The following is a 12,179-nucleotide window of genomic DNA, read 5'->3' as shown; positions in this document are numbered from 1 at the left end:
TCCTTCTAAACGTTTTAAGCAATTATATCCTGTTCCGCCTGACAGATTAGAATTTTGGGACAAAATCCCTAAAGTTGATGGGGCTATTTCTACCCTTGCTAAACGTACTACCATTCCTACATCAGATGGTACCTCGTTTAAGGATCCTTTAGATAGAAAAATTGAATCTTTTCTAAGAAAAGCTTATCTATGTTCAGGTAATCTTCTTAGACCTGCTATATCATTGGCTGATGTTGCTGCAGCTTCAACTTTTTGGTTGGAAACTCTAGCGCAACAAGTAACAAATCGTGATTCTCATGATATTATTATTCTTCTCCAGCATGCTAATAATTTCATCTGTGATGCCATTTTTGATATATTAGAGTTGATGTTAGATTTATGTCTCTGGCTATCTTAGCCAGAAGAGCTTTATGGCTTAAGACTTGGAATGCTGATATGGCTTCTAAATCAACTCTACTTTCCATTTCTTTCCAGGGAAACAAATTATTTGGTTCTCAGTTGGATTCTATTATTTCAACTGTTACTGGTGGGAAAGGAACTTTTTTACCACAGGATAAAAAGTCTAAAGGTAAAAACAGGGCTAACAATCGTTTTCGTTCCTTTCGTTTCAACAAAGAACAAAAGCCTGATCCTTCGTCCTCAGGAGCAGTTTCAGTTTGGAAACCATCTCCAGTCTGGAATAAATCCAAGCCTGCTAGAAAGGCAAAGCCTGCTTCTAAGTTCACATGAAGGTACGGCCCTCATTCCAGTTCAGCTGGTAGGGGGCAGGTTACGTTTTTTCAAAGAAATTTGGATCAGTTCTGTTCACAATCTTTGGATTCAGAACATTGTTTCAGAAGGGTACAGAATTGGTTTCAAGATGAGACCTCCTGCAAAGAGATTTTTTCTTTCCCATGTCCCAGTAAATCCAGTGAAAGCTCAAGCATTTCTGAATTGTGTTTCAGATCTAGAGTTGGCTGGAGTAATTATGCCAGTTCCAGTTCCGGAACAGGGGATGGGGTTTTATTCAAATCTCTTCATTGTACCAAAGAAGGAGAATTCCTTCAGACCAGTTCTGGATCTAAAATTATTGAATCGTTATGTAAGGATACCAACGTTCAAGATGGTAACTGTAAGGACTATATTGCCTTTTGTTCAGCAAGGGAATTATATGTCCACAATAGATTTACAGGATGCATATCTGCATATTCCGATTCATCCAGATCATTATCAGTTCCTGAGATTCTCTTTTCTAGACAAGCATTACCAATTTGTGGCTCTACCGTTTGGCCTTGCTACAGCTCCAAGAATTTTCACAAAGATTCTCGGTGCCCTTCTGTCTGTAATCAGAGAACAGGGTATTGTGGTATTTCCTTATTTGGACGATATCTTGGTACTTGCTCCGTCTTTACATTTAGCAGAGTCTCATACGAATCGACTTGTGTTGTTTCTTCAAGATCATGGTTGGAGGATCAATTTACCAAAAAGTTCTTTGATTCCTCAAACAAGGGTAACCTTTCTGGGTTTCCAGATAGATTCAGTGTCCATGACTTTGTCTTTAACAGACAAGAGACGTCTAAAATTGATTACAGCCTGTCGAAACCTTCAGTCTCAATCATTCCCTTCGGTAGCCTTATGCATGGAAATTCTAGGTCTTATGACTGCTGCATCGGACGCGATCCCCTTTGCTCGTTTTCACATGCGACCTCTTCAGCTCTGTATGCTGAACCAATGGTGCAGGGATTACACGAAGATATATCAATTAATATCTTTAAAACCGATTGTTCGGCACTCTCTAACGTGGTGGACAGATCACCATCGTTTAATTCAGGGGGCTTCTTTTGTTCTTCCGACCTGGACTATAATTTCAACAGATGCAAGTCTCACAGGTTGGGGAGCTGTGTGGGGATCTCTGACGGCACAAGGAGTTTGGGAATCTCAGGAGGTGAGATTACCGATCAATATCTTGGAACTCCGTGCAGTTTTCAGAGCTCTTCAGTTTTGGCCTCTTCTGAAGAGAGAATCGTTCATTTGTTTTCAGACAGACAATGTCACAACTGTGGCATACATCAATCATCAAGGAGGGACTCACAGTCCTCTGGCTATGAAAGAAGTATCTCGAATTTTGGTTTGGGCGGAATCCAGCTCCTGTCTAATCTCTGCGGTTCATATCCCAGGTGTAGACAATTGGGAAGCGGATTATCTCAGTCGCCAAACGTTGCATCCGGGCGAATGGTCTCTTCACCCAGAGGTATTTCTTCAGATTGTTCAAATGTGGGGGCTCCCAGAGATAGATCTGATGGCCTCTCATCTAAACAAGAAACTTCCCAGGTATCTGTCCAGATCCCGGGATCCTCAGGCGGAGGCAGTGGATGCATTATCACTTCCTTGGAAGTATCATCCTGCCTATATCTTTCCGCCTCTAGTTCTTCTTCCAAGAGTAATCTCCAAGATTCTGAGGGAATGCTCGTTTGTTCTGCTAATAGCTCCGGCATGGCCTCACAGGTTTTGGTATGCGGATCTTGTCCGGATGGCATCTTGCCAGCCATGGACTCTTCCGTTAAGACCAGACCTTCTGTCACAAGGTCCTTTTTTCCATCCGGATCTGAAATCCTTAAATTTAAAGGTATGGAGATTGAACGCTTGATTCTTGGTCATAGAGGTTTCTCTGACTCCGTGATTAATACTATGTTACAGGCTCGTAAATCTGTATCTAGAGAGATATATTATAGAGTCTGGAAGACTTATATTTCATGGTGTCTTTCTCATCATTTTTCTTGGCATTCTTTTAGAATACCGAGAATTTTACAATTTCTTCAGGATGGTTTGGATAAGGGTTTGTCCGCAAGTTCTTTGAAAGGACAAATCTCTGCTCTTTCTGTTCTTTTTCACAGAAAGATTGCTATTCTTCCTGATATTCATTGTTTTGTACAAGCTTTGGTTTGTATAAAACCTGTCATTAAGTCAATTTCTCCTCCATGGAGTTTGAATTTGGTTTTGGGAGCTCTTCAAGCTCCTCCGTTTGAACCTATGCATTCATTGGACATTAAATTACTTTCTTGGAAAGTTTTGTTCCTTTTGGCCATCTCTTCTGCTAGAAGAGTTTCTGAATTATCTGCTCTTTCGTGTGAGTCTCCTTTTCTGATTTTTCATCAGGATAAGGCGGTGTTGCGAACTTCTTTTGAATTTTTACCTAAAGTTGTGAATTCCAACAACATTAGTAGAGAAATTGTGGTTCCTTCATTATGTCCTAATCCTAAGAATTCTAAGGAGAAATCATTGCATTCTTTGGATGTTGTTAGAGCTTTGAAATATTATGTTGAAGCTACGAAATCTTTCCGTAAGACTTCTAGTCTATTTGTTATCTTTTCCGGTTCTAGGAAAGGCCAGAAAGCTTCTGCCATTTCTTTGGCATCTTGGTTGAAATCTTTAATTCATCTTGCCTATGTTGAGTCGGGTAAAATTCCGCCTCAAAGAATTACAGCTCATTCTACTAGGTCAGTTTCTACTTCCTGGGCGTTTAGGAATGAAGCTTCGGTTGACCAGATCTGCAAAGCAGCAACTTGGTCCTCTTTGCATACTTTTACTAAATTCTACCATTTTGATGTATTTTCTTCTTCTGAAGCAGTTTTTGGTAGAAAAGTTCTTCAGGCAGCGGTTTCAGTTTGAATCTTCTGCTTATGTTTTTTGTTAAACTTTTATTTGGGTGTGGATTATTTTCAGCAGGAATTGGCTGTCTTTATTTTATCCCTCCCTCTCTAGTGACTCTTGTGTGGAAAGATCCACATCTTGGGTAGTCATTATCCCATACGTCACTAGCTCATGGACTCTTGTTAATTACATGAAAGAAAACATAATTTATGTAAGAACTTACCTGATAAATTCATTTCTTTCATATTAACAAGAGTCCATGAGGCCCACCCTTTTTTGTGGTGGTTATGATTTTTTTGTATAAAGCACAATTATTCCAATTCCTTATTTTATATGCTTCGCACTTTTTTTCTTATCACCCCACTTCTTGGCTATTCGTTAAACTGATTTGTGGGTGTGGTGAGGGGTGTATTTATAGGCATTTTAAGGTTTGGGAAACTTTGCCCCTCCTGGTAGGAATGTATATCCCATACGTCACTAGCTCATGGACTCTTGTTAATATGAAAGAAATGAATTTATCAGGTAAGTTCTTACATAAATTATGTTATTTCACATTAATTTTCATTTGCACAAAGAAGAACACGTTCTATTTATTCATAAATAAATATTTCCACCTACCTAGATATGCATTTTTTTAGCAAATTAGATAAGTGAAGTATTTTGATTTGAAGATGACTATATAGAAGATACCAAATGATATAATATTTAATTATAATATAATTTAATAATATTAAATAATTAAATTAATAACTGTTATTGAAGTATCATTCTTTTATCCCCACAATAAACATTGTATTTCTATGCTTAAAGGGGCGGTCTGCTTGAAAATCTTTATTGTTTAAAAAGATAGTTAATCTCTTTATTACCCATTCCCCAGTTTTGCATAACAAACACAGTTATATTAATACACATTTTACCTCTGTGATTACCTTGTATCTAAGCCTCTGCAGACTCCCCCTTATCTCAGTTCTTTTTACAGACTTGCGGTTTAGTGCTGACTCATAAATAACTCCACGGGAGTGAGCACACTGGTATCTATATGGCACACACGAGCTAGCACTATCTAACTGTGAAAACTGTCAAAATGCACTTTGGTAAGAAGCGGCCTTCAAGGGCTTAGAAATCAGCATATGAGCCTACCTAGGTTTAACAAAGCAAATTTGATGATAAAAGTTGTTTAAAATTGCATGCTCTATCTGAATAATGAAAGTTTAATTTTGACTTGACTGTCCTTTTAAGGGAATCCTATATTTATTTATTTCTGGACCCATACAGAAAGTACATTACTGCACCATGTTTCCAGGCAGATATGGACCTTTGTGCAAATGAAAACGATCGCATGTATTTGACTATGGCATTGTTCATTTGAGGGTGTTTTTTTTTTTTTTTTTTAAGTAGAGAGCATAATTATGTTTTTAGTTAATATTGTTTTTAACATTTGCTTCCTGGTATTTCATGAAAAAAAATCTGAATGTGACTGGTTGGGTGAAAATGTTAGACTTCCTGTTTTACAAGTTTGATCTGTGATTTCTGTTAAAAAATATATATTAACCCCTTAAGGACCAGCGACGTACATTTTAATGGGGATTGCATTTGTAATAGTGCGGTCTCGCTATTTCCGATTACCAGAAGGGTGGAGGGACGGTACAATAGTACGGTCCCGCCGCTCACACCGTGACCCGCACTATTGTTAGCATGGAAACCCTTAACGACCATCGACGTACATAGTAAGTCACGGTCATTAAGTGGTTAATAGTAGCAGTTAAAGGGGCAGTAAAGTCATTTTATATGTGCATAGTATATATCAGCAAACAGGCACTACACTGCTAAACATGTATGTACAAACTACATTTAAAACTGCTGTACAGGGTCATACCCATAGAAATGCCACTTCAGTATGTTTATCTTATCTTCTCTGCTGTCACCAGTTAGTGACAAAGGGACATGAAACCAAATGTTGTTCTTTCATGATTCAGATAGAACATACAATTGCACTTTACTTCTATTATCAGATCTGCTTCATTCTCTTGGTATCCTTTGTTCAAGGAGCAGCAATGCATTACTGGGAGCTAGCTGAGCACATCAGGTGAGCCAATGACAAGATGCATATATGTGCATGCACCAATCAGCAGCTAGCTACCAATAGTGCATTGCTGCTCCTGAGCCTTCCTAGATATGCTTTTCTAGCAAATTAGATAAGAGAAGTAAACTGGAAATGTATTTAATAATGTAATTCTAATTTTATTGTCCTTTGACTGAGCTCCTGCGCTGATCAAGCACTGTGTAGAATGCTGCAGAGTGTGGATTCTTCATTGCCTCTGGGGGCAAATAAAAAAATACATTTGTCCGAATTAAATTGCAGGGAAAGTAGGTAAAATAAATAATAAAAGCACAAAGTAATTTGTCTGCACAGAATTAACATCAACATTATTTTAAAAAAAAGTTTAATATTTCAGTAAACTTACTTTATTTCGTGATTCAGATAATATATATATATATATAAAAATATAAATAAATATATAAAATATAAATTGCGCATTCGCAAGCGAGATATTTGCGCTCCACTTGTAATACCAGCTCACGTAATTAAGAGGTCACGTTTGCATTGCATGGAAGCGCTTCTATAGGCTCCAATCAGAGCCTCATTCTCATACATATTAACGTATAAATATATATGTATATTAGCTTATACATATATATTTACTGGGAACACACAGTTCCCATAGACCGCAATGTAAAGGCACTTTTCAGTGCCGTTTTTTTCTAACTCCCCAGACCCCCAACTTTAATCCCCCTTTTTTTTTAAAAATAAAAAAAAATATACTTTATTTTTGGGCAATTGGGGGTTATTTTGAAAATTACCTCTGAGTGCTTATTTCTACTGAGCTTGCGGTAGAAATAACCAGCCATTAGCAATGGCCGTGTATTATTTGCTTGCCGGCAAACGAGCAACGCACGCGATAAACTAGCGTTCCACTTGTAATCTAGCTCATAATGTGAAAAAAACTTTCGATTTACAGTTGTTATCCTTATTACTTCTCATTGTATTCTTTGTTGAATAGCATATCTCAGTGTGCACGTGTCTACAGCACTATATGGCAGCAGTTTTGGAAGTTTTACAAGACATGAAAAGGATTCTTGCAGAATCCAGATGCATAAACGCTACTTATCTGGGAAAGTTCTCAACAAAGAATATTATGAGAGTGAAGTAAATGTCATAACAGAAGCTTTTTGTTTTTTTATTGTATGAATCATGAAAAAAAAATACTGAGCTCCATGTCCCTTTAAGTGATTTCTTTTACTGAGGTAAGTGTACTCAAGTGTAGTTGCACAAGGTCTTTAGGAAAAGGTGTCCCCCTTCTGCACTCAAAGCCAAAAGGGACACTGGTTTTCATTACATTGTTCCTTTATGCTTATTTTTGTTTGTGGAATAGTTGGTTTTGCTCATTGACACCACTCAAGAACATGCTGATTCAAATGGACTGAGCCTACAGGAAGAACAGAACTTCTTATCTCTTTATACACAAAGCCCAATAATTACTGACATTTTAATTATGGGTGGGGGTTACAATGAGCAAAACCAACTTTTTCAGTTGCAAGAATGAGCCTAGAGGAGAAATAAATCATTAGGAATATATTATGGGTGAAAACATACGGTACAGTGTACCTTTAAAGGGACATCACAATATAAAATTAATAAAATAATATTGCTTGTATATAATTGTGTGCTTAACCCTTGAACACATAGTTAAAGTCATCTCTAGACCAGCAATACAACACTCGGAGAAAGATGAACACATTGGGTGAGCCAATGACAGTAGGTATATGTCTGTAACCACCAATCAGCAGCTAGCTCCCAGTAGAGCCTCGTTGCTGCTGAGCCTACCTACATATGATGTTCAACAGTGGTTACCAAGAGATCTAAATACATTTTATAAGAGAATCTGAAGCATGAAAGTTTAAGTTTCATGTCGCTTTAATGTGAGATCTATTGCAATATGGTTATAGTTGGGCATTTAATGCCATTAGGCAGCTATACCTATCCTTGTCACATCAGGAACCCGGGGACATAAGTTATTAATGATTGACACCATTTTATTCATTATCTTTTCAGTGGCCGAGAGGATCTTGAGAACTAAGCACTTGTTTGCGGTGGACGGCAAGTTCTATCCCCTGAAAGTGATGCGTCCGCACAGCCTTAATACAGAGGTAGGCATGTGAACACTAGTTAATGTCCATAGAGCAGTGGGCCCCGCCATATTGTAACTTAAGTTACCTTTTCTGCTGAGGCCAATTAGGAATGGTTATAAATAGTTGACTAGAGTGTGCAACCAATGACTGTTTGGAATAGAGCTGTGTCTGCACTTCCATGTTTAACATGAATTAGGACAACTATAATATTCAGTATTAAATTACAGTAAAGGAGAACAAAATAAATAATAAAAGTATATTGCAAAGTTGTTCTACTACATGTAATTAAACCATTTATATTAATATCTTGAGGTGTTTAACGTCCCTTAAATACAGACAAGGCACCTTATATAATCTCACCAGACCAGAGAGTTTTAGAGAATCCATGCCCAAAGAGTGACTTGTATACTAAACATCTGGGTATTAACCCGAAGCCTAACCCAAGCTTCGTATTAAGAAATGTTAACGTGTCACACAGCCATGCACTCATAGATGCTGCTTTTATAGCTTATCATTCACTGATCACTACAGCACGTGTTTGTCTTTAAAAATATGCACTAGTATAAATAAGAATGTTGATTAAAGGGAAATTATACTGTAAAATGTTCTCTGCTTAAAGTATTCCCGGTGATTTGTTTTACACGCTGGAATGTGTCAAATGGTTTCTAAATAGCTACTTTACCTTTTTATTTTGTCATTTAAAATACTTGTATCTTTTTTTCCAGTTGAGGCCACAACCTATACTGAAAATATGAATACAGCAGTATTTTTATATAGAAAGGTTATGTAAACGGGAGGCAGCAGTGATTGTGTTCTTAGTGGGGGATGAAATATATAGGTACTTTAATTACTTCGCTACTGGGAATTTTAGATAAAAACTTGCTTAGAGAATTGTTAGCATTTTTGTAGGGATGCATCGAAATGAGTGTGTGTGTGTAGTGGATGCAGTGTGTATGTAGTGGATGTAGTGTGTGTATAGTGGAGGCAGTGTGTGTGTGTGTAGTGTATGCAGTGTGTGTGTGTATAGTGGATGCAGTGTGTGTAATGGATGTAGTGGATGCAGTGGATGTAGTGGATGCAGTGTGTGTGGATGCAGTGTGTGTGGATGCAGTGTGTGTGGATGCAGTGTGTGAGGATGCAGTGTGTGTGTGTGTCTGTGTGTGTGTGAATTTGTGGGATAGGGGCTGTGGGGAGTGAGCAGTTTTGTGGGTTTTTGTTTTTATTTCCCCCTCCCTGCCTCTTACCTGATGCCAGGGAGGGGGGACTATATTCCCTGGTGGTCCTGTGGCTCCCAGCACGGCCCTGTCTAGGTGCAGGGGGTCCAGGACACGCTAGCCACTCCCTGGTGGAAACATGTTGGCTATTCCATGGAATTGGTCTGGCCCAGGAGACTCCGGATTCACCTGCAATAGGTCCTCCCCCTCTCTCGCTATATAACCCGTGCAACACTCTGACTGCCGGGCCCCTCGGAGGACCTACCACAAGTGAATCTGGAGTCTCCTGGGCCAGACCCTGCACGGAATAGCCAGCATGTTTCACAGAAAGGGCCCCCTTCACTGAGAGAGGACAGCAGTGACAAGGGGGCCCACGGATAAAGCTGTACCGGAGTGGTGGGAGGAGGATTAGGGACGGCTAATTTTTGTCCGTTTGGTCCTCTTTTGGCTGAAATGTGCAATGCACATTTTTGAAATTTCGGTGCATCCCTACATTTTTGCTATCACTCTGTTTAAACAGAAATAGTCTTTTTATATATGTTTTTAGCTATTTTAGCTAGAAGAGCTTTATGGCTTAAATCTTGGAATGCTGATATGACTTCTAAATCGACATTGCTATCTCTTTCTTTCCAAGGTAATAAATTATTTGGTTCTCAGTTGGATTCTATAATCTCAACTGTCACTGGGGAGAAGGGAGCTTTTTTGCCTCAGGATAAAAAATCAAAGGGTAAATTTAAAGCTTCTAACCGTTTTCGTTCCTTTCGACAGAATAAGGAACAGAAACCTAGTCCTTCCCCTAAGGAATCTGTCTCCAATTGGAAGCCTTCCTCAATCTGGAATAAATCCAAGCCATTTAAGAGATCTAAACCAGCCCCAAGTCCGCATGAAGGTCCAGCCCTCATTCTAGCTCAGCTGGTAGGGGGCAGATTAAAATTTTTCAAGGATGTTTGGATAAATTCAGTCCAAAATCATTGGGTTCAGAACATTGTCTCTCAGGGGTACAGAATAGGTTTCCGAGTAAGACCGCCTGTGCAAAGTTTCTTTCTCTCACGCATTCCAGTGAGCCCAGAGAAAGCGCAGGCTTTCCTGAAGTGTGTTTCAGACCTGGAGTTATCTGGGGTAATCATGCCAGTTCATTTCAGGAACAGGGTCTGGGGTTTTATTCAAATCTGTTCATTGTCCCAAAGAAAGAAAATTCATTCAGACCAGTTCTGGATCTAAAGGTCTTGAATCGTTATGTAAGGGTACCAACATTCAAAATGGTCACTATAAAGACTATTCTGCCTTTTGTAAAGGGCATTATATGTCCACTATAGACTTACAGGATGCATATCTTCATATTCCGATTCATCCAGATCACTATCAGTTCCTGAGATTCTCTTTTCTATACAAGCATTACCAATTTGTTGCTCTTCCTTTTGGCCTAGCGACAGCTTCAAGGATCTTTTCAAAGGTTCTCGGTGCCCTACTCTCTGTAATCAGAGAGCGGGGTATTGCGGTGTTTCCTTATTTGGACGATATCTTGGTACTTGCTCAGTCTTTACGTTCTGCAGAATCTAATAATAGTGTTGTTTCTTTAAAGACATGGTTGGAGGATCAATTTACCAAAAAGTTCTTTCATTCCTCAGACAAGGGTGACCTTTTTAGGTTTCCAAATAGATTCAGTATCCATGACTTTGTCTCTAACAGACAAGAGACGTTTGAAATTGGTTGCAGCCTGTCGGAACCTTCAGTCTCAATCATTCCCTTCAGTAGCTATGTGCATGGAGGTTTTAGATCTCATGACTGCAGCATCGGACGCGATCCCCTTTGCTCGTTTTCACATGAGACCTCTTCAGCTTTGTATGCTGAACCAATGGTGCAGGGATTATACAAGGATATCACAATTAATATCCTTAGATCCCAATGTTCGACTATCTCTGACTTGGTGGTTAGATCACCTTCGTATAGCTCAAGGGGCCTCTTTTGTTCGTCCAACCTGGACTGTGATCACAACAGATGCAAGTCTTTCAGGTTGGGGACCTGTCTGGGGATCTCTGACAGCACAAGGGGTTTGGAAATCTCAAGAGGCGAGATTACCAATAAATATTTTGGAACTCCGTGCGATTCTCAGAGCTCTTCAGTTTTGGCCTCTATTGAAGAGAGAGCCGTTTATTTGTTTTCAGACAGACAATGTCACAACTGTGGCGTATGTCAATCATCAGGGTGAGACTCACAGTCCTCAAGCTATGAAAGAAGTATCCCGTATACTTGTTTGGGCAGAATCCAGCTCCTGTCTAATTCCTGCGGTCCATATCCCAGGTATAGACAATTGGGAAGCGGATTATCTCAGTCGTCAAGTTTTACATCCGGGAGAGTGGTCTCTTCACCCAGATTTTTTTTTTCAATTTTTTCAGATGTGGGGGCTTCCAGAAATAGATCTGATGGCATCTAATTTAAACAAGAAACTTCCCAGGTACCTGTCCAGGTCCAGGGATCCTCACGCGGAAGCAGCATTGACACTTCCTTGGAGTTATCAACCTGCCTATATTTTTCCGCCTCTAGTTCTTCTTCCAAGAGTGATTTCCAAGATCATCATGGAGCAATCATTTGTACTGCTGGTGGCTCCAGCATGGGCTCACAGGTTTTGGTATGCGGATCTTGTTCGGGTGTCCAGTTGCCAACCATGGCCACTTCCACTAAGGCCAGACTGAGTCTTGATAAAGGCCTGATTAAAGGGCCGAAACGCGTCGACCTACTGGTAAGCACCACTCCATATTAGTTTTGTGTATTACATATATTACACTATTGGACTTTTTTACTTTTAAAGGGACATTCCAAATTTATGAGAACAACAGGAGAAATGGAACATCAATAGGACACTAAGGATTTTCTTCACTACATATACAGGTTTTTTCATAAACTATTTATTTATATACTTTTGATTGGATTAAGGACTATATCACCAAGCTTGTTTATATCATGGGATTATAAAGTTTGCTACTGGATTTTCATCACTGGGCATTGCTACATTTTTTCTTGTTATTTTTGCATCACTCACACTTTTTTGCATCATTATATTTTTTCACATGCATTTTTGCATTTTTCATATGCTATCACTTTTTTGATAATTTTTATCACAAATTTTCATCATCATTTTTTATT

General features: G+C 39.0%; 1 protein-coding gene across 2 annotated transcripts in view; it reads left to right on the top strand.

The window, feature by feature from the left end:
- Nucleotides 1-12,179, top strand: part of LOC128660086 (uncharacterized) — a 56,855-nt gene that overhangs the window by 24,339 nt on the left and 20,337 nt on the right. For both annotated transcript variants that reach the window (XM_053713703.1, XM_053713704.1), the window contains one exon: nt 7,745-7,839. In XM_053713703.1, coding sequence (XP_053569678.1) covers nt 7,745-7,839 — 95 coding nt within the window. The remainder of the gene's footprint in view (nt 1-7,744; nt 7,840-12,179) is intronic.

This window comes from Bombina bombina, chromosome 5, assembly GCF_027579735.1.
Source record: "Bombina bombina isolate aBomBom1 chromosome 5, aBomBom1.pri, whole genome shotgun sequence".
NCBI lineage: Eukaryota > Metazoa > Chordata > Amphibia > Anura > Bombinatoridae > Bombina > Bombina bombina.
This window is presented reverse-complemented; position numbering and strand designations above follow the sequence as displayed.